Source organism: Mercenaria mercenaria, chromosome 17 (assembly GCF_021730395.1).
Source record: "Mercenaria mercenaria strain notata chromosome 17, MADL_Memer_1, whole genome shotgun sequence".
In the NCBI taxonomy this organism is placed as follows: domain Eukaryota; kingdom Metazoa; phylum Mollusca; class Bivalvia; order Venerida; family Veneridae; genus Mercenaria; species Mercenaria mercenaria.
The window spans coordinates 31532896-31560881 of record NC_069377.1 but is presented as its reverse complement, the minus strand read 5'-3'; the positions used below and the strand labels follow the sequence as shown (position 1 = coordinate 31560881).

The window sequence follows — 27986 nt, the reverse complement described above, 5'->3', positions numbered from 1 at the left end:
TGAAACATGCAACACCCTTCATGTCACCAAGCACTGGCTTCAGGATTTACATTTTTATATCCGTCATTTTGAAAAATATTTCTTTGAATATTTCTTTGTAACAATACTTATGCCGAAAATGAAAGGTAAATCATCAAAATGTGGCTGAAATTTTAACATTTGACCAAACAGATTCTACTTGTTGTGAAAAAAAAGTTCACCCTTAGTTTTTAGCCGGCATTTGCCTTAATCTGATAGGGGTGACCGTCGTTAATTTCTTAATTCTATTTAAGTAGACCAGGGCTTGTTCTGATATTTTCTGATTGACATATATAATGATAAGGTGCAATTAAAAGTTTTCAACATAGCTCTTCATAGCTCTTCATATTATCTAATCAGTATGAATTAAAACAAATACAAAATCTATAACTATCAAATATTACCAGTTTTTAAACGTTTATTTTTTTCTAATTATATCTTGTAGGTGCACGGTGACTCAAACTATTTTTCTTTTTATTCTGATGCTTTTTATATGCCATTAAAGCAGCAAAACATTTATAAGTTCTTAACAACAGAACTGTTTTGTTGATATAAATACGTTTTCTTTTCCATTGAAAAATGTCAACATATAAAAATGAATGAGATTTGTTTCGGATAATTATGCTTATATAATACTGAAAACCCCAAGCATTCATAGTAACATGTAAGACCTGAAAACTCTTAAAATTATGTTGAATATTATATGTTTTATACAGTAACCCCTTTTTAATTTAATTAATTTCAGAAACGCTTAAACAGCGGATGGATGAAGAAAATACCCTACAAAATAAAAACGACTGTAGTGACCTGTGTTTCTTCTGCTCTTATTTGTCTTAGAAACTCATGTTCTTCAAGCTCAAAGAGTCTAGAAAATTCATAATTGTAGAACATAAATGATCATAATTCTTAATGGATATTCAATTATAGTAAAATTGACAAGTCAACTTCTACGATACAATTGAAAACAAATTCACTTTTATAACAAAATCGATGTCTGCGTGGGCGTTTTCATACAAAATAAAATACAGAGAAAGCTTTTGAAATATGGTTAACGCTCTTCTAATGTCTTTTCTTCCATATCAGATAGTGCGATTTACTTTCCATAACAGTCATATCAATAATTCCTGTTTGTCTCTGTGATAAAACAGGGGCAATTATCAATTGTTAATTATGTTACACACGAAAACAGTTTTCACAGTTAACAACAAATACATGAAAGAAATAGATGTGTTTGAAAATCCGGATCATTTTTTCCCACTGAAAGTAATCATAAATCTGCCAGTGTAAAGAATAGAACATGTGCATATTAAATGAGACATACTGAGTTATGGTCACGAAGTCATTTATTGGATTGTTCGATAACTACTCAATAAGGGTCTCTGTAATTGTTTTCTATTATATTGAATGTAAATGGACGGTTGGAGCGGATGTTTGTCATGCTACTTGTCTAGTCATGCTATTAAAAGTTAATCTGTCAGTGTTCTGAGTTCAGAAAACGTTTCTAAGTACAGAGCTACAGATACACCGGAATGACCCGAATGTATATGTTTACTTCATACAATCTGGTATTTATATTCTGACTTATTGTGTTCTGTAGGAATCAGTATAAGATATCTGCTGCCCATTCTTTTGCTTCTACAAGAAACACAAATAACAAATGAGCCGTGCCACGAGAAAACCAACATAGTGGTTTTGCGACCAGCATGGATCCAGACCAGACTGCGCATCCGCGCAGTCTGGTCAGGATCCATGCTGTTCGCTTTCAAACTCTATTGCAGTTAGAGAAACAGTTAGCGAACAGCATGGATCCTGATTGATACATAGATTCATTTGACTTTTCATTGATATTACTTTATTTCGTTATCAAAGAGATTAGCTCCAGTTTAACAGTTTCACATGTGGTTTTTGCCTGGAAGAGGAAGTACGAATACCGTTATGTATTATAATACATTGGGAATATAAAATGAGAATATAAAAATGACGAATACATAAATTGACGAATATATAAAAATATATGACTGTACTTGTTCTAATATCATTCGTACATAGATGTTGCATTTGTTTTCCTTTTGACCCTACGTCAGCTAGAGTTTCGTTGTTACTGCTTGTTCGATATTCATTTCATATGACGGCTATCGATAAATTGTATACATTTATTCATTTGCTTTAAAATGATATCTGTCTTGTAACTCCCAATACAGAATTGTTTCGCAGAAACCAATGTATTGACCTCAACATTATTTCCATGATAAAAAACAACTTTCTATTAAAAAATCAATGTTTGTGTCAACAATGAATATGTGAATGACTCTGAATTGTTTGTTCTAACAATATGGGTATAAAAGATAATTAAGACATAACATTATTTTTTTCATTTGTAACACGAGTATGAGATAATGCTCTCAGTCGGCGCTTAATGTAGCAGATTGTAATTGTCAACATATACGAATGACAAACCACGCAAAGGCTTAAATTGCTTTCAGAAATTACCACAAATTACTGTCACCTAAAAGCTGTAATGACTAATGTTGAATTAATAAATTACCAAATTTGTATTTGACTATATTGTTTCCTTTTATGTATGAAAAGCATACATGTCGTTTTCATGGTTTCAGTATATTTTGAATTTATTGAATAAGTTGAATAAAATATTAAAATACGAGGCTTTACCAAACATCTTTATTCAAGGAGTTTAATACAAGCAATGTTGAAAGGCACATTTTTTCTCATATGTTAGTTATTTATTCTGTTAAAACATCAAACGTTTTTCTTTCTTTACATACTACCGGTATACACAAGACAATTTGACAAACATCTATCCTTCAACGCAAAAAAAATGTTATACCATATAATTATTTAAACTCAGCTAAGTTTCAATGGAACGTAAATGTCAATATGTTTCCATGTTGACGTTTAAATTTCATATCGAGTGTTTGACGTCATCTGTGACGTCAGTTTCATGCATCTCGCCGCGCTTAGAATTTCTTTAAGGATGTACGAGCGATCTTTTTCTAACGTTAAGAATTTTTTCATACCCTGTGAGCTTGAAGAACATTAGTTTCTAAGACAAACAAGAGCAGAAAAAAACATAGGTCACCGAACTCGTTTTATAGGGTATTTTCTTCACCCACTTTTTACTCATTTCTGAAATTTTGTAAAACTGAAAAAATGTTGTAGATTCTACTTTATAAAACATATAATATCCTACTTAATCTTATAGGGATTTCAGGTCTTTGAGATTAATATGAATATATGGTGATGTCAGTATTATATAAGCATCAATGTCATTAACAAATCTCATTAATTTTTACATGTTGACATAATTACCCCACCCACTTAACTTTCAATGGAAAACGTATTTCGATCTACAAAAATAATTCTGACGTTAAGATTTTCAAATATTTTGCAGCCTTAATGACACACAAAAATGCTTAAAAATGGAAAGAAAAAAAGTTGGGGTCACCGTGCATCTAAGAGATTTATTAAGAAAAAAACTGTTACAAAGTGGTGAATTTTGATATTTTTTGTTATTTTTGTTTTAATTTATATTTTCTAGATAATATAACGTGCTATCTTGAAAAGTTTTGTTTTACTTATAGCTTAACATTATATGTATTAGACAGAAAAATATCAAAACCAAACTTGATCCACTTTAATAGATATTTGAAATTACCTAACCCTACCCCATTTTAAATCTTACGTCAATTTTAGGCAAATGCCAGCCAAAAATAAAGGTGAAAAAAAATTCGCAAAAAGCATAATATATTTGGTTAAATGGTACATTATTAGCCATATCTTATTTATTTAGCATTGATTTTTGGCAAAACGTTTGTTAGAAAGCAATATTCGAAGAAACATGTTTTCAAAATGGCGGATATCCTGAAATAAAACGCTCTTACATCCTTAACGACGATATTTTCAATCTTACTCATTTATATTATTTATATAATAATTTCAGGTATAAATACGAATGTAACAGAATTTTTTTTAGATATGCATCAAGAAATATGCACTCGTTCTTTCGCGGTACAATATTGCGTTCCTTACGTCGCACAATATTTCCGCTGCAGAACTCGTGCATGCACATTTCTTGATACAAATCTAATAAATTATAATTATTACACTAGTGTATGTCAAAAATACTACATGGCGGTACTTCACTATCATGACGCAAAACATGTGATATCTTCTTATTAGCAGCAGTTGTTTGAACACCACGTCTTCCATTTGTTTTTAAAATTGTTAATGCAAAACTTAAGATACTAAATGCTGTTAAAATGTAAGAAAGAGACAGGGTATAAACAATATCAGTCAATATCCTTGGCACAGAAAATGACGTCACTCGACCTTCAGCTATTTTTCGAATTTGGATTCGTCGATACTCAGGGGACATGCGCAGGAGTCACCCCGTCAAAATGTATGCGCGTGGACTTTTCTGTTTCTTTTGGGTTTTGTTTTTTTTTTTTTTTTTTTTTTTGTTTTTTTTTTTTTTTTTTTTTTTTTTTTTTTTTTTTTTGCTAATGGGGAGTCAATTTTCAGCATTTTCTAACGATTTGAAATTACCTGGGCTTTAGCTTTTCATCTACGAAAACATATTTGAGCTCGGGATAAACACAAATCCCAGAGGGGTTCGCAACGCAGCAAGGGTACACAGAGATTTTTGAACTTCGTCAAATCGCTCAAAAGGTCCTTTTTGTTGTTATATGGTTTTCTCATCTGTCAAACGTTTACAGGTTGATTTTAATAAGGCTCTAAAATGGACAGATTCTCATTTGCCGAACAGCTTTTCATTTTACTTATGTCATACCAAATTGTCTGTCGGTTACCTAATACATTTCATATAGCTCATAGGTTAATAGAAGCAGTTTTATCTCTCGTCATTGTACTTTTTTCCAGAAAACTGTTCTTCAGATGATATGTTCCGATAAAAAATCAATTTCATCAGCGGTAACAAACATATAACCAAAATTATCGGAATCAAAACTCTTTTGTTGATACTGAACAGAACAGAACAGAACATACCTTTATTAACTCAAAAAAACCATTACAGTTATATGAGTATACAATGCGATACAATTACACAGATTCACATGACATGGTGATTGTTGTGTGTACATTGGGAAAAAAAGGTTTACACATAGCATGGTACAATTTGGAAAAAGAAAATAAGACACATTAAGTAACAATCAATTGCTCAAAGTAACTGAGTGAAAAAATTGAATGCTTACAGAAGGAAACTATGTAATAAGAACAGAGAGAGGGAGAGGGGGAAATGTTGTAAAAATGTAATCACCAATTATATAGCCTATGTTGAAACTCATTATGACTTGACCGATTAATAGTTTTGATATACACTTTACTGTGGGTAATTTTTGAAATAGACTATAAATATTCTATTTATATACTATAATACAGGTATTATTGGAAGTTTATGACCTACTAAATAGCTTTGTAGAACATGTGCGTTTGTTCTTGTTTTAAGGTAACTTGACATGAACAACCAAGATGGCGTCACGAAATTAGGGTTGGTCACATTATTTACCTCTATAGACAATATGCTGCTACAGAGGTCTAAAAATGCATTTTAATCATTTAACACACACATAAACAATTGTAAAAATGCATTTAATTTTTAAAATTATAAAATCAAATGTTCTGAAACTCACCATGAAAAGTAGTCAATTTTTGTGCGCATTTTGCAGAAAAGTTATGTATCCAAACTGAAAATAATTTATATCATCATATGTTTGAATATGTCCTTCAGATGCTCCACCTATGAACAAAAGAATTTATCCTCTGAGTTTTATGCTATTTGCTCTGGAATTTCATCAGTAAATTATAAATTTCAATATTTTGTTGCAAATAAATTCAGTAACAAGGGGCTACGCAATTTCAAAAATATGTTTATTGTAAAACTCACCCAGTCCTATGAATGGAAAATAAACCAAAACATAGCTGATTTTGGGTAAATTACATTATTTTTTTATGACTCTTCATGTTCAAATGAAAAAAGCCTTATCTAAACTGTCTCTATATTTTTTGGGAAGCAACAGAAAATCAAGAATATGTACTTTATCAATTACATTAAACATATATTAATTTAGTATGGCCTAAGATCCATGCTTTCCATGAGATTTCCATGCAAGTCAGTAAAGTTTTGACATTGAGGGTTATTCAAACAGTAGCAAACACATTTGAACTAGGACACAGATTGAAAAGATTGTAAATGTTTTATAAAATTTAAATAGAAACAATGTAGAATTACTAAGAAATGAACACATCACTCAAAACTCTTAATATGTGAGGATGTAAAGTCTCAGAAATAAGGACAATGTAAACTTACATGTACTTTGAATTTTTTTAACGACCCTCATACTGCCAGCAGGTTTCAACATTTTAGGGTGTAAAATATAGAAATTTATAATTTACTGATGAAATTCCAGAGCAGATAGCATAAAACTCAGTGGATAAGTTATTTTGTTCATAGGTGGAGCACCTGAAGGACACATCCAAACATATGAGGATATAAATTATTTTCAGTTTGGATACATAACTTTTCCGCAAAATACGCACAAAAATTTACTAGATTTCATGGTGAGTTTCAGAACATTTGATTATATATTTTTATAAATTAAATGCATTTTTACAAGTGTTTATGTGTGTGTTAAATGATTAAAATGCATCTTTAGACCTCTGTAGCAGCATATAGTCTATAAGAGTAAATAATGTGACCAACCCTAATTTCGTGACGCCATCTTGGTTTTCCCTGTCAAGTTACCTTAATGTCACAATGTGCAGTTGTGTAATAGTAATTCTTTGGATTTTAATATAACAAAATGGACTTTATTCGTTAGTCTATGATTAGGTAAGTCTACTCTTATGTATATAAACAAGAACCTGTTGGATTATAATGTGTCTTATATTCTTACTGACATAATATAGAAGAATAAAAACATTTTTAAAAAAAGACGCATAAGACAGGTGTTTTGCTGACAATTTCGAAATATGTGTATCAGCAATTAAGTCGTCAAAAGTGCATCGAGAGTGCTCAGCAATTTCCTGCATTTTTTCTTTTCTTAACAATCAACCTTGATGAAAATATTATAGATTACAATAATAAGACACTAGAAAGATACATAATAGATATTATCTATTTCTAACCAGAGTAAGTAAAATTTTTTACAAATTTACAGACTTGTGATAGTTCATGTTTGGAATTTGTTGTAAGAAGCTCTTTGTATTTAAGGACATTTGGCCTAGTATAATAATACTTTTTTAAATATTTTTTTTCTTTCATCTGCAAAAAAGGGACACTTTAGAAGATAATGAAATTCATCTGCTACATCCAACATAGTGCATAGAAAACAAGTTCTTTGTTCAAAATGAGTATTATCCCATCTACCAGTTTCACAAGGGAAAAAGTGATTTCCAGTCCTAAATCTAAGGAGATAATTGTATTCAGACTTTTTGAGAGAGAGCAAGTATGGTTCTAACATTATTCCTTCTTTGAAACTTGAATAATTTAATCCTTTAGTTGAATTTTGCAGGGAAGCGTGCCAGGATTGTAAATTTTGATCTATAAGAATTTGTTTTACTTGGTTTTGCAGTGACTTTATTTGAATATCATTCTGATTTTCCCATAAATCTGGTCTTCCTATCTGAGTAAAAATCTGTCTTATACATTTTATCCATTTGGAATCAAAATTTGGTATTTGAAGCATATATTTGTAAATTTGATATGCTAATTTATTCTTATTTCCTGTTATTAGTCTATTCCAATAATTAATCATTCTACATTTAATTAGAATATGTAAAGGATAACGGCCTAGTTCTGCATAGAGACAATAAAGAGGTGTGGTTTTCCTGAGGTTAGTTATTTTTCGTAAAAAGTCTGTATGTAGTCTTTCAATGATATTGGTATCTTCATAGCCCCATATTTCAGATGAATAAAATAGAATAGGCACTATTGTATGGTCAAAAAGTTTTAGCACTAGGTCTAGAGGTAAAGATAAATTATTTACTCTTTTATATAGCAGGAACATAGCCTTTCTTGCCTGCTGGGCCAAATGCTTTCTAGCTGTTAAAAAACTGCCAGACTTGGAAAAAAAGATTCCTAGGTATTTGTATGAGTTTACTATTTCTATTGGTGTGTTGTTGATGGTAAATACAAAATTGGCATCATTTCTTGAACCGAAGACCATCGCTTTAGTTTTGTTAATGTTGATTTTTAGTTTCCAAATTCTACAGTAATCTACAAAATCATTTAGGCATTCTTGGAGTTTTATAGGGTCATCGGACAATAAAATTGTGTCATCAGCATATAGTAAAATTAAAATTTTCAAAAAAGTATCAATTTCATTTTCTATGTCGATGAATTTAATTCCATTGTGTCCCTTAGATTCGAGATAGGTTTCAAGGTCAGTTAAGAACAAAGAAAATAGTACAGGGGACAAATTTTCCCCTTGACGCACCCCACAGTTACATAAGAAAAATGGAGATTTGTTGTTATTTTGAGAGACACATGATTTAATGTTTGCGTACATATTCCTTATAACTCTGAAGAATTTCCCATTTATATTTGCTGCTAAAATTTTTTTCCACATTCCTACCCTCCATATTGAGTCGAAAGCCTGGCTAAAATCAATAAACAAGCAGAAAATCTTCTTTTTGTAATGTCTAAGTATCTCCACTATTGAGTTAAATGTAAAAATATGGTCAAATGTTGAGTAGTCTTTTCTGAAACCTGCTTGATTTTCTGACAAAGTATTGTTCTCTAGAAGAAATGTGTTTAATCTTTCATTTAAAACCGAAGTAAAGAGTTTACTTATACAACTCAATAATGTGATTGGCCTGAAGTTTTCTGGGGATTTAGAATCACCTTTATTCTTATAAATAGGAATAATTATACCTTCAGACCATTCAGTTGGTAAAATTCCAGTTTCTAGGATTATGTTAAACAGTGATACATAGATTGGTAGCATCTTCTCTTTAGAGCTTTTAATGTATTTATTTAAGACCTCATCACTTCCTGTGGATTTACTATTTTTCAATAGCCTAATGCATTTTTCAATTTCTTCCTTTGAGATCTTTGAGTTTAATATAGCGTTATTATCTGTTAAGTCTATATCGTTTAATATCTCAGAGTCATCAGTGGTATGGTCTTCGTTATTATTTATATTCTTGAAAAAATCGTATAATTCGTCTAAGTTAGGCTGCTCAACTGTTTTATTTGTTGTATTAATTTTATTGATGTACCTCCAGTAATCTTTTGGGTGGTTTTTATTCATATTTCTCAACTTATTTTCATTGTCCATATTAAATTTGTTAATATATTTATTCATTGTAGCTTTATACTTGTTACAGAAATTTTTATACACCAATCTATTATATTCAGATGGATATTTGTTATACTTTTTCTTTGCTTTGTTATATGCTTTTTTAGCAGCTTTGCATTCTGGTCCGAACCAAGGCTTATGTTTTTTATTTCTATTACTGTGAAATGTATTTTGACGCTGGAAACTCTTGTCAGCGCTTTCACCAAAACTATTTGAGAGCTTATTTGCGATTTCATCAATTCTGTTTTGGTCAACTTGATTTTTATTTGTATATAATTTTTCTAGTAATAATTCTATTTCTTGTATTTCAATATTTGCAACAAATTCCTCTGAATTTTGTTGTTTCCATTTAATCTTCCCACTACCGTTAGCATTACTTGGTTCTCTATTATTAGAATCGGATTTATGAAAACTTAATGAGAATTCTATTAAGGCATGGCCATCAGAAAATAGACTATCTACCTCAGTAATCTTCAAATTAACAAAATACTAATATCCAGACATTGATAAAACACAATAATCAATAACTAAATATACTAAAGCTAATATAAAGCGAATACCAGTCACATTCTATTTCTTTTATTCAGTTACAATAATTTACGTTAAAAACGTCTTTATTTTCACTAGGGGGTAGGGGGATCACTGCGGTAAATAGAGCAAAATATAAAACGACGACCCCCATTTTTTTTAAAGAATCGATAGTGACTGAATGTTCTTTGGTTGTTCAATGTATTCAAAATACTGACGGCTTAGGCGTCTTTACGTGAAATTTTGGATAACCTCGACAATAGTTTTACGTGTTTTGGGGTTCATAAATAGATTGTCTCCGATGTGACGTCGAAATAAACATGAAGAAGAAGAAGAAGGTTTTATTTCAGATTCAATAGGCCATAGGCCCATGTGAACAAATACATGAATTACAATTACATAACAATAGCAAGTCACGTGACAAAAATTGTGTTGATATAAACCAGCTTTAAAAAGTGCATGTATAAACACAACGTTCTGCTCAAAATAAATAGCAACGGGACATTCTTAACTAGCAAAAGTAAGAAAGATTAAGGGTTCAGCTGATCGTCAAGTAATTTGTTGTATGCGGAGAAGATGTCATTTCTTATTTTGTTTTGACTAGCTGAGTATGAGATTATATCAACACAAATTTACATATTTGTACAACATATGAATATACAATACTGCATCGCTATCTTACACATATATCGTACTCAACATATGTAGAGACAAGGTATAATGACAAAATATATTATGTGCCATTTATAGTGTTTCTAATTTCAAACGATTTAAATATGTATATACTTAAACGCTTAATTACATTTTCATTTTTACACTGAAACAATTGTTTCAATTTAAACATACTTGGTCTAATCCAAAAGTACCTGTTGATGTATTGTTTACGTAAATCGTAAAAGGATGAACATTCTAAAATGAAGTGAAACTCATCTTCAAGTTTATCACAAACTGTGCATTTTCTATCTGCTAATGGAATACTTCTTGGTCTATGCCACCTGCCAGACTCAATCTTAAGGTTGTGAGAGGAAACAATTAACCTGCTGAACGCTGTCCTAAATTTCTGTACGTTTAAACATTTTAGAAAAAATTGAAAATCAAAATCAATAATCTCCCTGAAGAAAATTGCTCGAGTTGAATTTTCTAAACGATCGTGCCATAACTGAAGACTATTGTCATGGAGGCGTTGCTTGAAAATATGTAGGAAAACATCGAAATTACCAACTCCCTGTGCAAGCCATACATAATGGAATCCCATTGAAGACAGTAAGTCTCGGACTAAAGTAACCCAGGAAGTCTTATTTGGATGTATATCTGCATCAGCCATTAACATGTTATATACAATTTTATTATACTTATTATTACTGCTACATATAAGTTTAAACCAATATCTAATAATTCTAATGTATCTATGATTAATAAGACTAAATCTTCCTAAGATACCATATACAAAATCGTTCTGTGTTGTACGCTTAACTTTTAAAACTCGTTTACAATACAAAGTATGTACTCGTTCTATGTTAACAGCATTATGAAATCCCCAAATTTCACAAGAGTAGTTAAGAATTGGTAAAACGAGTTTATCAAACAATTCTAGTCTGTGATTAACAGAAACATTTGAAAAATTCAGTAAGTATCTATTTAATTTGAAAATCGCCTTCTGTGCTTTACTAGCCAACGTAATTTGGGTTTCGCTAAATGATCCACCTTGTGTAAATACTATACCAAGATACGAGAAAGACTTAACTATTTCAATCTGTTCATTATCAAAAACAAAATTCAAGTTCCTCGGTAACATTCCCGATTTTCTGAAAACAATAACTTTAGTTTTCTTAACATTGATTTTCAGTTTCCATCTGTAACATGACAAGTAATAAATCATTGGAAAGAAAAATTGAAAATATTTTTGTCGTGTTTTTTGTTTATTTAAAAACCTGTCCAATACATCAGTTTGCGCCATGCTGAAAAGACGCCGTTAGTGGTCATGTTTACAGATATACAGCAGCGAAATGAAGATAAATAGCGAACTGGAAAAAATACTAATCTGTCGGAAATATCGTAGGGTTCAACTTGTGAAAAATTCTTAACAGTCAGTTGAAAATATGGTGGATGGCACACCCTAACTTAAGGTAGTGGACTCGTAATGAAAGATTTTAATTTTCATGCAGTCTTAAATAAGGAAATGCATTTTAGGAGTATTGAGGAACGGTTTATACAAAATTAATAGCGAGTCACAGAAGTCATAATTGAAACATTTTGACAAAAAAAACAACTATTTTTGGAAAGTCATAAGAATACCTTTAAACGTTTAGAATTTAAAAATTAGTGAAAAACCTAATGGGGAAGAAAATAACAAAAACAAAAGTAATTCTTGTATAAGATATCTTTATGTAAATTTTAACGTTATTCAGTATTTTGTTTTAAATTTTTATATGATATCAAAGTATTTTATAGATTAATAACATCTTCATCGAGTATCTACTTGTCCATTACATGTTCTACCGTACTGTCCCGTACGACTCGATACTTATATCCCAGTCACACATACGCCGCGGATAGCTACGTCTAGCCACGGATAGAAACGTAGTAATCCGTATCGATCCGTACCTGAACCGTACCTCAAAGTAGTAATCCATATCAATCTGTACCAACACTTGGTCGAAACGTACTCAAGACTTATCCCAAACTTGAAAGTTCCTCCAAATTTTGTACTACACAAAAGTTTGAGCGATCCGTAGCCGTTTCAGCGTGACTTTAGTCCAACTTGGTTGAAATTTATTCATCCGTAGTTAAACGTACTAAAACGTAGTTATCCATACTGAAACGTTCCATGCCGTAGCTTAACGTAGTTATCCTAGTTTGCCCGTACTGAAACGTAGTTCCCTGCAGACCCGTCTAAGCGCTGGGCAAGTTGCTAGGCGCAGTAAAACGTAATTCAACGTAGTAGCCCCTACCCATCCGTACTTATTCGCGTCCTGTATTGTTTTGTTTGTTGCCCGTTTCTCACCATTTTTTCCGTGCTAAGACGTACTGCTCCGTACTTATCCCCCACGGACCAAATCCATCCGCACCGTACGTCAACGCACGGACACATCCGCATGTCTGACTGTAGCTTAACGTTGCTCCCCCTCCCCCAACCTCCTTTAACATTTGAAAATAGATAGAATAAAGGAATAATGGTTGAAGCTACTTTCCATCTAGTAATATGTGAACTTTCAGCATCTGGACATCATTACAAATGCATAAAAACGAAGACATGTAACAGTTCTTTGGAAATGGCGAGTTATTAAACGTGTTGAACTGTCCAAAAGTGTGGCCGCTTTATGCACGCCTTGTCCGGAATTCAATGTATATATCAGTTAATTAAAAATTGTTTTGTAGAGTTATATACATGATTTATATGCTGTTTAATTTTCATGTAAAACAATCCTTTCTTCCCATGATTTGGTTTTGTTTGAAACTGTTTCTAAAAATGTGTGGCTGAACCGTTAATGACATGCTGATCTGAAAGCAAGCTTAATTTCCAAAAGCACTTTCAATAAATTATCATATATTAGAAAACTAGCAAATGGCGTGTTCCGTATTTCATGTGTACAAACGCCCGAATGCGATTTCTGATATAAAAGGAAACTTAAACTAGAAAATGCTTTTGTAAAAAAAGCGCATGTCTCCCCCAATGCAAAGTCCTATAGGCAAGAAGTCAATAGGGTTCAGGAGCGAAAGTCAAAGAGACACCGATGGTGGGCTGCAATAGGGATTATCTACTTGGCATGTCCAGTCATCCCGCTAAATGTCAACACTCTTGGCCTAGTGGTTCTCAAGTTACTGTTCAGGCTCCTGTGACCTTGACCTTTGATCAAGTGACCTCAAAATAAATAGGGGTCATCTACTCTGCATGTCCAATCATCCTATTAAGTTTCAACATTGTAGGTCAGGTGGTTCTCAAGTTATTTCCAAAAAATGATTTTACATGAACAGGCCACTGTGACCTTGACCTTTAATAGACTGACCCCAAAATCAATAGGGGTCATCTACTCTGCATCTTCAATCATCCTATGAAGTTTCAACATTCGGGGTCAAGTGGTTCTCAAGTTATTGATCGGAACTGGTTATCAATGTTCAGGCCACTGTGACCTTGACCTTTAACGGAGTGACCCCAAAAACAATAGGAGTCATTTACTCTGCATGAACAATCATCCTATGAAGTTTCAACATTCTGGGTCGAGAGGTTCTCAAGTTATTGATTAGAAATGGTTTTCCATGTTAAGGCCTCTGTGACCTTGACCTTTAACAGAGTGACCCTAAAATCGTTAGGGGTCATCTACTCTGCATGACCAATCATCCTATGAAGTTTAATCATTCTGGGTCAAGTGGTTCTCAAGTTACTGACCGGAAATGGTTTTCAATGTTCAGGCCCCTGTGAGCTTGACCTTTGACGGAGTGACCCCAAACTCAATAGGGATCATCTACTCTTCATGACCAATCATCCTATGAAGTTTCAACATTCTGGGTCTAGTGGTTCTCTAGTTATTGATCGGAAATGATTTTCAATGTTCAGGCCCCTGTGACCTTGACCTTTGACGGAGTGACCCCAAAAACAATAGGGGTCGTCTACTCTAGCAGCCCTACAATCCTATGAAGTTTGAAGGTTCTAGGTCAAATGGTTCTCCAGTTATTGCCCGGAAATGAAGTGAGACGTACGTACGGACGGACGGACAGGGCAAAAACAATATATCTCCCCCAGAGGGGGGGGGGGGGGAGTGGAGACAAAATTGTCGAAAGATATATATACTAAGACCGTTTTGTTTCAAAAGTATCAACGATGATTGTAATTTTCTCCTTCACAAAAAAGCAATTTCAATATTATGTTAATGTTAAGATACTTGATATCTTTAAAGGTTTGTTTTAAGTATATAATTGATTGACAGGGTTAGGTTTTTCATTAAGAGCAAGTTAAAGTTTAATGTAATGTCATATTCAGTAAGTAGGTAGCAAATTATCTTCTGTTATTAAATTATTCGAAAGAAAATCACTGTTTGTGATATATCATTTCGATTCTAACACGATATCAAAGATACTAATCCTCCTCGACGACACCCACACACATTTCATAAACCTAGCATCAATTTGTAATATCAGGACGATATGTTGCGTGCATATTCCAGGTCATTAGGTCTAAAGCCAAAGTCACATTTATAGATCACGATCACAACATTTTACATTTCATGGATCAAAGCGGTGTCTAGGGATAATGATCACCATTGGTAATAGTTCAAATTCATTTGATCGTTTACATTATTTCTAGTGTCACTTTCAGTAATTCCATTTACAATAGATTAAACTGGCGTGAAAATAATTAATAACATAGAATCATTCAGATTCATCAAAGATTTGAATAGTTCCAGGACGAGCTATGGTAGACCTATGGTATTCGAGAATTATTGTGCATTGAAATAAAGTAGATATGTTACTCATTTCCGCCAGTACTATATGCCACCAAAATACAGTTAATTTCCCATAGAGTTACATACAAATAAAATCAATGAAATGCTTTGACACAATGTTCTGTAGACAAAAGAAAATATCTTCTCTTAGTCAATCTATCTAAGAGAAACACAAAAAAAACCCTATTAAGTAATATGTTGACCTGCTTCTTTTCTCGTCACATCTGTCTAACTAATACTTACTTTACAATATAGCCCCAGTTAATTTTATGACGGATTATCTTCGACCCCACCCACCCCCCAGAATCCCCTGGACTTATTGGACTCAACTGCACATTTTCAAAGTTTCTTAGTACAACTTGTGAATGTTTAAATGGGTCAACCGTGTTGTTGTACTTGTAAAATAGACTGGCCCGGCTTATAGGTTGGTCAGGGCTAGGATATGTATTGTATTTTGTATTTTGTATTGTATGTATTGTATTTTTACTGGAAAATAAACTGTATGGATTGTATTGAAGTCAACTGCCACATTATCAATGTTTATTAGTACCTACATACAAACGACACTGTTTATTTTCCAATACAGGTAACTAATAATTACTTTGCAATATAGCCCCAAGATAATTTTATGACGGATTACTTTGAACACCCCTGGACTTATTGCACTCAGCTGCCACATCATCAAAGTTTATTAGTAACGTGTACACTATGACCCACCCTCCCACACTTCTTTTTTATGTAAGTGGGAGCTATAATATTCAGATAGTTGTGGTATACAAGTAGTCATATTGTACAGGTGGTCTTACTATAAAGGTGACCATAATATGCAGGTGGTCTTAGTATACTGGTGACCATAGTATACAGGTGGACGTAGTATACAGGTAATCATAATATGCATATGTTTGTTATATACTTATTATCATATCATACAGGTGGTCGTTGTATACAGGTTTTCACATTAGACTGTATATAATATACAATTGGTCGTTATACGTAGGTGGTTGTTGTATACAGGCCTTGTCAACAGGTTCAAACGTATCACTGTTATTCACTTCATCCAACTTCATCCATGAGTTTTCCTATCGTTACATAATTATGTTAAGATTATCATTATTTCTCATATAATTATTATATATTAATCAGAAGTACATTCGACAGTATATTGGGAAGTACATGAATTATATTTTTGATAATTTAAAATTCAATTGCTTTTATTCTCGTTTCAGACACAGAACATAGCCACCAAGGATACAAGGAACAATTAAAGAACATTAATGGAATGTTGAATATTGTAACGATCGATGTTAGCTGTCAATACAATAGCCTAAACCTGCTTTGTTTCTGTGGTTTGATAATGAAGATAAGATAATTATAATTGGTTTACTTACGACTTTAGCGTGTGTAAAATCATTGTGACAAAGCATAAAAGTGGTATTACAAATCTAGCAAAACGTTTTAAAGCATTGTATTACACTTTTTCTTGCTTTAGGGAAGTGTTCCACACTGTTAAGACGAAAAAGTATGTGTTTCAACTTCAAGACTACTTTTATATTGAAAGGAGGTTATTGTAAAATCTTCAAGATCCTTCCGAACTTAGATCAAAACAAAGAAAACAAGCAAATTCGATGAATTGGTATCCCCCGCCGAAAGGGTTTGTGGTGAGGAATGGCAAAAAGATATATCCAGCAAAAAGTGAAAGGATGTTAATAAGAAGCAAATAATTTCATTAGTCAAAATCAATTTAACAGAAAACAAATGTTTAATTAAAGAGTATATAATAAATGTATGATACTTTGATCCTGACTAAAGAATTTATTTTGAATGGGATATGCTTACTGTAATAAGCTTAGCTTTTAAAATTAAATGCAGTTAATTGAAATATGAGCTTGAAGTTTAACTGGAACGAAATATTGTCTTCGAGTGGTTTGGCACCAGGTGTTGCTGTTTAACATGTACATTTGAACTTAAAAGGACAGTTTCCTTAAGAGAACACAGGTAAGATATCTTGAACATGGCTGAGGGCAAAGTTTGTGCAGTCACAACTTAACATGTTGAAGGTTTGAACATTTAAAAAAAAAAAGGAAATGAAATATATATATGAATATATACATATATGTATATATTTATTTTTTTAGGGGGTGGGGGTGCAGGGGAACGGGAGAGGAAACAAAATTTCACATGTTGATTATAAATATTGATTGAAAATTAAACATGAAAAAAAAGGGTAAAAGGGTGAAGTTGGTGGGGGGGGGGGGGGGAGAGGATGCATGATCAGTGGTGGGCATGACTGGGTGGAGAAGTGAGGTGGGGGAATGGTACAACTTGGGAGGTTTGAAAAAAATCTAAAATAAGAAATGAAAATATTTTTTTTTATTTTTTTTTTTGGGGGGGAGGGGGGTTGAGAGGGGGAGGGGGTGTGACCAAGGCAAGTGGGTGACCAGATGTGGGTGCGCAACTTCACATGTTTATAATAAATGTTCATATAAAAGAATGAAAGAAATTTAATAAAATTCTGTCAAATGGTAAGTTTGTTATGTACAAATAAATTATGTGGATTTTTAGACAATTAAAGGGCAATAACTCTGAAGTTACAAAAGAAATCCGTACAAAACTGTCTGTGCACAACCACATTATAGTGCTCTAAATTCTGTTAAAGTTTCATAGTTCTACGTAAAATATATCAAAAGTTACGATGCAGAAATTGCCATATCTATGTTACTTGGGCAATCTGTCTGAAACTTGATGGGCCCCATAACCTCATAGTGGTGAACATGTATATTAAGTTTGTTTGACAAAATTTTCTAAAATAAGGAATTTTTTTTTTTGGGGGGGGGGGGGGGGGGGGGGGGGTGTCAGGGGGAGGTGTGTGATCAAGGTAAGGGGGTGACCAGGTGTGGGTACACAACTTCACATGTTTACAATAAATGTTCATGGAAAAGAATGAAAGAAATTTAATGAAATTCTACCAAATGGTAAGTTTATGTACAAATATGTGGACTTTTATACAATTAAAGGGCAATAACTCTTAATTTACAAAATAAATCCAAATGAAATTGTGTGTACACAACCACATTATGGTGATCTAAATTCTGTTTAAGTTTCATAGTTCTAAGTCAAATATATCAAAAGTTATGAGGCAGAAATTGCCATATTTATAGTACCCTATATAGTTAATACTAAAAACTTCTAAGGGCCATAACTCTGGTGTTACTTGGGCAATCTGACTGAAACTTGACGGGCCGCAAGAACTCATAGTGGTGAACATGTATATGAAGTTTTAAATAAATATTCCCAACCATTTCCTAGATATGGCTCCGGACGGACGGACGGACGGAAAGACGGACGGACGGACGGACGGACAACGCCAAAACTATATCCCTCCGACTTTCGTCGGGGGATAATTAATAGCAGACTCGGTTTTCAATTTAGTCTGTTCATAAGGGAGATAATGATGTAGAAAAATAAAACAGCATGCCCAATAGCACATAGTCTTTTCTCTGCACAAAAAAGAGCATGCAGAAGTATTTTTCTTCTACTGAGGTCATTGCGGAAATACCCCTCTTCAAGTGAGAAAACTACAGAAAGTGAAGACAGCATTCTTCAACTGAGGACGATACAGAAATACCTTTCTTCGAATGAGGAAATTACAGAAATACCTCACTTCACGTGAAGAAACTACAGAAATACAGTCAAGTGAGGAAACTACTGAAAGTGAAGACACTACAGAAATTCCATTCTTCAAGCGGCAGAACTACAGAATTAGCTCTATTCAAATGAGGACACTACAGATTATATCTTTCTTCTAGTGAGGACACTGCAGCAATACCCTCCTACAGAAATAAAATTCTTCAAGTGAGGACGATACAGAAATACCTTTAATTTCTTAAAATGAGAAATTACAGAAATAACTCACTTCATGTGAAGAGACTACAGAAATACAAGTGAGGAAACTACCAAAAGTGAAGACACTGCAGAAATTCCATTTTGTATTTAGTATGTAATTGATTGACAGAGAAAACATTAGTATATTTAAACAACCATTTCAAAAGGGAAATTCATAAAAGTCACTCTTGTATTCAAATATTCAAAATTAGTAGTAGCAAAGTAGCAGAAATAATATCATGTGATTTTATTGGAAGTTTAATTTTTATCAATCAATTTGGCAACTTTGTCATTAATTCATAGGCCCTCCTTTCTCAGTTAATGTACAATATGAAAAGAATTGATTGTGTTATTTTTATGTTCTTTTTTTATAACATGAGCGTTTTATCTGTACCTTTTTAATATACAGATCAGCTCACGCGGAAAACCCATTCTACTCGATCCTCGGAGGATGGCCAAAACGAGTACCAAGGCTCCGACTCGAAGTTTCTTCGAGTCAGCCATTTTCCGTCAAGGAATTTCGCTATCTGACTCCGAGGATTTATGCAAAGTCACTCGAAGGAAATCCTCGAAGTGACTCGAGACGAAATCCAATTAGCGGAATACACACCTGTATTGGCTTCTTTTGTTTCCGAGTCACTTGTCGGAATTCCTTCGAGAGACTCCGAGATGAATAAATAATAACCTATACAAATTTAAATGGGTCTTCGAGTTACTTCGAGGACAGGTTTCAGATTACTCGGAGTAAGGTGATTATATTTTACATAGTGATACGTGAAATTACACAGTATTTGTAAATAAAAATGAATACTGTAGTATTTTTATCTTACTTAAAAATAATCATTTTTTTTTCTTTTCACTTATAATATTTTATTACTTTTAGAATGCATACGGCAGTAGTTTTTTTATCATGTTTACAATTCCTTCCATATTAATAAAAGACAGATCATTTTTATAATGAAAAATAATCATTTCTCCTATAATTTTCAATAATTTATTATAGTCACTTTTATTTAACAGCCTTTATCTTAACTTTTATCTAGTTTTATATAGTTTCTTATTTAGTCCATTTTACATCAGTTTATTTCTACATTTAATGTGCACTGTCAGAAACTATTTCATTATAATATTTAACAAATAACTATTCTTTAACGGCTGTTATTTGAAATTTTGTTTAGTTTTATATAATTCTTAATACTTAACATTTTTTCTAGCGGGTGTAGTTTTAAAGTTTATCTACTTCTAAATTATTTATAATTTAGTGCATTTTTTACATGACTTTATTTCTAAATTAAATTCGCGAAGTCAGAAAATAATTCTATATCAAAATTTAACAAAGCAGTTTTCTTTAACGGCGGTCATTTGGAAGTTTGTTTAATCATATATGATTAATAATTTAGTCCGTTCTACATAAATTTACTAAATTTACTTCTAAATCTTATTCGCATGTAATTCAATATTATACTAAACTATTTACTTTTAGCGGTTGTTATTTTAAAGTTCATCCAGTTAAAATTATTCTTAATTCAATGCATAAATTACTACACGACTTTTTTTTTCTAAATTCAACTCGCAAAGTCAGAAATTATTTAAATTTCAAAATTTAACGAATCATTTTCCTTTAACGACGGTGATTTGAAAGTTTGTTTAATTTCGTATGATTAATTTAGTTTATTATGCATAAATATACTTCTAAAAACTAATTCGCGTGGCCAAAAACTATTTCAATATCAAAATTTACACAAATTCTTACAATTAAAAGAACAAGCTAATTATATAAAAAAAAATCCGTCAAGCAAGGAAATACTGCCTCGAAGTTTCGTCAAATCATCTCGCGGCACTCGAAATTGTTTATTACAGACTCGGAGTCGCGCCGAGAGGCCATAAAATACCGGAAATCATTATAATGTTACCTGTATAATTTCGACTCGGAGTTCCGTCAAGTAATTTGTCGGAGTGACTCGACTAAATTCCGCTAAAGTAATAAAACTATAACAGTCGATACTCCGAGTCAGAAGTAGGCAGTACTAGAAGGAATTCCTCGCTATGCAAGATTTTTCCTTCGAGGAAAAACGGAAAGTGGGTTTTCCGCGTGAGCTGATCTGTATATAACAAACATATAGCATAAAACTGCTGTTCTTTTCACGTTCCGGGGGTGTTTTAACAAGAGAAAAAAAACGTGTGTTAACAGAGAGATTCTCGCTCTCACGCGCTGTTATAACACCTTTTTATATATGGGCGTTCCGTGGCAAACCGTAAACGCATTACGACCCCAACAGGATAAAAATCAGATATTTCATGGAAATTAAATGACGTTGAGGGAGAATGTATTAATTTAACAGTGTTTTTTTTTTTTTCGCGTTTTATACTAGAAAAGCGTTAGCGCATGTTCATTTTGTGTCATAACTTCTTCAGAATCCCTCGGGATTACGGAGTACGTTGATACTCTCGTCCTACGAGTTCGGGCACAACCAATCCCTCGGGATTCTGCAGACATTATAACACGAAGAAACATGCGTTATCCCTACAGTTACGTATGCAGTATAGTATTGAGTAAATGACTACATTGTTTTTAAAAAGTACATGTCTTTAATTTTAATCAATAAAAAGGATGTTCTTTTTCATCAGCCAAAATATATACTTTCTTATCAATCAAAACTATTGAAATAAATGCTTTAGGTTTAATTGTGGCAAACATATTGCAAAACCCGCTAAATTTTACATTAAATTACAAAACCTACGTTAACAAATTTTAATGACGAAGAATGTTCAATCTTTTGAGATAAATTAAATACACGCAACGGGGGAGATTTATTAGAAATTACCTCGTATTGCTACACTTCGAAATTTTAACATTTTCTAAATGAAAATCGACTTTATCATTAATTGATTAAGAGTTATATTATAAATAATCGCGCGGGTATCATTTAACGCTTTTAGGCAATTTCAGCAATCGGAGGAAAGAAAAATGATTAAAAATATAAAATACTTACTAAATGCAATCACCAAATACATTGCCGCAATTTAATTTTAAGCACGTCTTTATCTTGAGCGTATATCCCCAAATAAGTTAATAAAATCAACACTTGTCATTAAAATAAACAACACTAAAATATAACACATTGAAAGTCACGTATGTTTTCTTCATGTCAATTTTAGCAATAAAAGTTGATATTTTTTTTTCATTCATAAAAGCCTACAACTTCAATGTTAACTTTTAAGTTAGGAAACCTAATACTAATACATTCACTTTAGAGTTCAAATTAAAAGAAACGATTTTGTTGAAATACGATCCTCGACGAGTACGCTCTCTAATTAAGAGCAAGTTCGCATAAATGAGCCGTGCCATGGAAAAACCAACATAGTGGGTTTGCGACCAGCATGGATCCAGACCAGCCTGCGCATCCGCGCAGTCTGGTCAGGATACATGCTGTTCGCTAACGGTTTCTCTAATTGCAATAGGCTTTGAAAGCGAACAGCATGGATCCTGACCAGACTGCGCGGATGCGCAGGCTGGTCTGGATCCACGCTGGTCGCAAAGCCACTATGTTGGTTTTCACATGGCGCGGCTCAAATGAAGTAATCAATTTCTATTCCGTAGCTGGTTTTACAGCAAATGAATATTTGTTTAGTTTACGTGATTAATTACTATCAGTATCAGCACTTTGTAATGGAACAGAACATAATAAAAAAAAGTGAAAACAAAACCAGAGAAGAGAACTATCGATCATAAAAGACTGAATCAAGTTATGATGTTTCAAAACATCCATCAATATGAATAAAACCGGCAGTTGTGGACACATCATCGTGCAGAAGATTTGATTCGCGAGGCAAAACACAGGGTATGTTTGAGAGCAACCACGAAAGATGATATTAGACTTGGGTTGAGTGCAAAATCTCTCACCATGAGCAGAAAATACAGTAATACTGACGTTAAGTAAGAAGTGACATTTTACGGCCGACGTATAGCAGTTAATTAAATTCGTAAGAAAGTCCTTTGAAACAAAGAATGCAGCAAAGAAACATAATAGCAAGCCGTTTGATTGAATCTTTTCATGACAGTAATTAAAAATGCAACGCCCGCCACGCCCCTAGCGTACAGGGAGAGGAATTTCTTTTTACGTATGTTTGAATGGACTAAATAATCTAAAAGGACATGCCTATACGTCATATTCATTGAAAAGGGAACTAACCTTAGCAGTAATGTTCTTTTGTTACAAGGCATTTCTTTCCCTTGAAAGATAAGTATTTCGCTCGCAGCAACGAAACAACATTACTTATACTGCGATGTTGAAATATAACGATGAGGAAAAGTCGAAGCCGCGATGATGCAATGGTGAAAAGTCGAAACAATAAAACTACGATGGTGAATAGGAGAAATTATTTCCTACATTCATCATCATTCTCAGCTTTATATGGTTTCTTCATGTTAGCATAGGTGTTGTGTGGATATAATTTTTTTGTCTTCAAAATTAATATGAAAGTTTGACGTAAGGTCACATCACGCACTGCATCTAACAATGAAGCTTGTGAAAACAATGAAAACGTAAACAATATTTTTAATAAATCTACGAATAAATCTAACTTGCATCAAAACACTACTTGAGCCACACCATGAAAAACCAACATAGTGCATTTGCGACCAGCATGGATCCAGACCAGCCTGCGAATCCGCGCAGTCTGTTCAGGATCCATCCTGTTCGCTTTCAAAGCCTAGTATTACAATTAGAGAAACCGTTAGCGAACAGCGTGGATCCTGAACAACATAGATGAGCAGGCTGGTCTGGATCCATGCTGGTCGCAAATACACTATGTTAGTTTTCTCATGGTGCGGCTCATTTATCATTACAATAAATAAGAAAAAACTGTAGGTATCGGTTTCGTACAATTTGTTTATTGCGGTTTATACATGTACATGTATTAGCATCTTTAACATATCATAAATTATAACCACGAACAAAAAGATAGAAAAGAAGCAATGATCTTATTTTGAAAACGCTTTCGAGGTTGTCGTGCCTAATTTCAATGAACGAAAAACAAATAATCATTCCCCAATGTAGAACTAAAATTATTTTTGTCATGTTCATGCACAAAATAAATCTGCTGAACAACCTACACATTGAATAAATCCCTTTGAATTTCATGTAAGCATGCTTCACTAGCAATATTTTGATTTTTGTGATTTTCTCTCCGCATAACAGATTTCGAAAACAGTTTTCTTGTCTTCTGAATTGAAATCATGACAATGGTCTACCATCTACCTAATAAAATGAATGCGTACACTTATCTGTTTCGCTCAGAATTATGAAAGTTATCGTCATTGTTTTTAATGCATTTGTTATTGGTTTCCGCATGGACGCAAGGCTGAATTACGAATATGTATACCAAAATGATAAAAAGGGTTTCATCAAAAAGTGAACTTTTCGGCTAAATCAACAAATTTGACAATGTTTCAATAAATAGATACTGAACTATTTCGACCTACCAAATGCTACAGTTTCGTTATCAGAATTAAGTTCATCATAATCTATGAGAGCCGTGCCATTAGAAAACCAACATAGTGCGTTTGCGACCAGCATATGGATCCAGACCAGTCTTCGCATACGTGCTGTCTGGTCAGGATCAATGCTGTTCGCTTTCAAAGCCTATTGCAATTAGGGAAACTGTAGGCTGGTCTGGATCCATACTGGCTGCAAACGCACTATGTTGGTTTTCCCATGGCGCGGCTCATATATGAAATAAGCAACAAAAGAATCGGTATTATGTTTGCACAACATGTACATTTTATGGACATAATAAGTATGTTTTATTGAAATCAATGTTCCGTCGTCTTTGCGGTGCAGCCATTTTTGTCACAGGAGGGACACATTGTGATCCCATCGCTTCCAATCAAAAACTGTTTTTCTCGACATTTTTTGGCAATTGGGGGCTTAGTCGGGCATTTAATCTGTGGGCAGACGTCTTTCGGGTCACCTAAAATATAATCAAAACTTTTGAGTTAAGAAATGCATATGTAACTTAGACTAGGTTCCCGACAGTACGGCAACGTCACGTGTCAAATTGTAATATCATATTTCAAATCATAAGTAATATATTATTACAAGAGGGCAAGTTTTCCTCACAAACTGAATCCATCATTTTGAAAGCAAATTATTTTGTTTGTTTGCATGCTGTGCTTCGATTGGTTCTGATGAGCTGGGAGTCATGAAGGCGCGCTATGTACTCTCCTTACCTCCTCATCTTCTCTACCTTCTCACCTCCCCCAGTACCCCACCTAGACAATATTTTTTCAAAGCCACTAGATTTTTAAAGAGGAATAACTGTGGGGAAATGCAAACTATTCTCTAGAACTTTTCTTTTGAATTATGTATATACGATTTAGTGTTTCCATGGTTTCATGGCAACATTTCATTTATGGAAATGACAACCACATAGATAATAATCCATCATATTTTGGTTAGTTGTGGTGATAAAACATTCTAACACGATCCGCAGCAGTTGTATAAACATATAGCGAAATCGCCTATACATGTTTCTACGATAAAATATAGCTGTTCCATTCCACCCTACAGTTGTAACATGACTGAGATTCTAATGCAGACTAAATACTCTACTTTTTCAGTGCAAAGTAGTAGTAACAAGGCAGTCTGAAAGACAGCTAAATCCCCCGCCACTGCTATGGATAGTGAAAGGGTAAACCTTTGATTTTAGCTGTGATATTGACCTTAAACTGACATGGCTGACTAATGAATTCTGCACAACGTCTTGATGAGGTGATCATTTTACCCAAGTTTCATGAAAATCCTTCAGGGGGTTTAGGAGATACAGGGCTGAAACCTTTGACCTTCAGTTGTGACCTTGACCTTTAGTTGACATGGCTGACTCATGAGTTCTTGATGAGATGATCAGTTTACCCAAGTTTGATGAAAATCATTCAAGGGGTTTAGGAGATCTACAGAGTGAATACCAAATGGAAGGCTCAAACCTTCGACCCTTAGCTGTGACCTTGACCTTGAGCTGGCATGGTTGACTCATAATTTCTGCACATCGTTCTGATGAGGTAATCATTTGACCCAAGTTTTATAAAATTCCTTCAAGGGGTTTAGGAGATATAGAGCGGACACAAAATGGAAGGCTCAAACATTTGACCTTCAGTTGTGACCTTGACCTTGAGCCGACATGGCTGACTCATAAGTTCTGCACATCGCCTTGATGAGGTGATCGTTTGACCCAAGTTTGATGAAAATCCTTCAAGGGGTTTAAGAGATATAGAGCGGACACAAAATGGAAGGCTCAAACCTTTGACCCTAAGTTGTGACTTAGACCTTGAGCCAGCATGACTGACTCATGGGTTCTGCACATCGTCTTGATGAGGTGATCATTTGACCCAAGTTTTATAAAATTCCTTCATGGGGTTTAAGAGATATAGAGCGGACACAAAATGGAAGGCTCAAACCTTTGACCTAGAGTTGTGACCTTGACCTTGAGCCGGCATGGCTGACTCATGGGTTCTGCACATCGTCTTGATGAGGTGATCATTTGACCCAAGTTTTATAAAATTCCTTCAAGGGGTTTAGGAGATATAGAGCGGACACAAAATGGCAGGCTCAAACCTTTGACCTTGAGTTGTGACCTTGACCTTGAACCGACAAGGCTGACTCATGGGTTCTGCACATTGTCTTGATGAGGTGATCATTTGACCCAAGTTTCATGAAAATCCTTCAAGGGGTTTAGGAGATATGGACCGGACACGATTTTGTTACGGACGGAAGGACGGACGCAGACCATTCCCATAATCCCTCCGCCACGGCGGGGGATTAATAAAATGTACATCAAATTTTCTGAAACAAACAATTTATAAAAGATGAATTTATTTGTTTATATTTTTACCGTAAGAAAATGTTTCAGTCCGGTAGGTTTCAACTTCAGCATCGATGCATCTAGATCTTTATCTGGTCGTGTGCGTAGTTTACAATTTCTGCGTTGTAGGCAACTAGATTCTACTTTGACAGTAAATAAATTATAATTCATGTTCCAATCTTCCAGACTCAAGTGTTCACGTGTTTATATGCCGCAATGTTCTGGCGTGTATGTTTCAGTGCCATCATGTAGGTGACGCGTACTATTTTTAGAAACTGCATATATAAATTCTGAATGAAGTATTTAATTCTGGTTTCTATATCCGACCTTAAATGTTATTGAAAATAACATTTTCACAGTGGTAACTACTTAATACTTTAATCAAAATTTACTGAATATCGGAAAATTCCGTTTTATGCAACGCTTTTGTGGGGAGGTTTTTGTAATAGCATGTGACCAGCCGAATGACGTATCGAACTAAAATGTAGTTCCGTAAAATGCGAAGAATTTTCGTGGTTATAATCGAAATAATAAATATGTTCCAATGATTTTATCAGTTGATAAAATATGGGCAGTCGTTCGGATGCGAATATTAAATCACTCGTGCTACGCACTCGTGATTTAATTATTACGCATCCGAACTCCTGCCCATATTTTATTAACTGATAAAATATAGGGACATATTTATTATTTCTTAAATAAAAATGTAACCAAATAAACAGCTAGGACATTGGCCTTTTAGAAACATTATCAAATTAATTTGTATATTCATGAGATTAAATGAGAATAGCACAAAATGACAAAGTTTTGTGAAAAAAAAAACAAAAAAAAAAAAAAAACATTTTCCAAATTTTAAATCAAATTTAATGCACCAAACAGTTTCAGTCTGGTTTTAAAGTTCCTTAATACTTACTGGTGTAAT

At 33.5% G+C, this 27986-nt stretch overlaps 1 protein-coding gene across 2 annotated transcripts in view; it reads right to left on the bottom strand.

Moving 5' to 3' along the window:
• The window catches only part of LOC123536555 (neuronal acetylcholine receptor subunit alpha-9-like), a 45456-nt gene that overhangs the window by 8975 nt on the left and 8495 nt on the right, over positions 1–27986 (bottom strand). For both annotated transcript variants that reach the window (XM_053527581.1, XM_045319835.2), the window contains one exon: positions 22198–25177. In XM_053527581.1, coding sequence (XP_053383556.1) covers positions 22198–22219 — 22 coding nt within the window. In that variant the 5' untranslated portion in view covers positions 22220–25177. The remainder of the gene's footprint in view (positions 1–22197; positions 25178–27986) is intronic.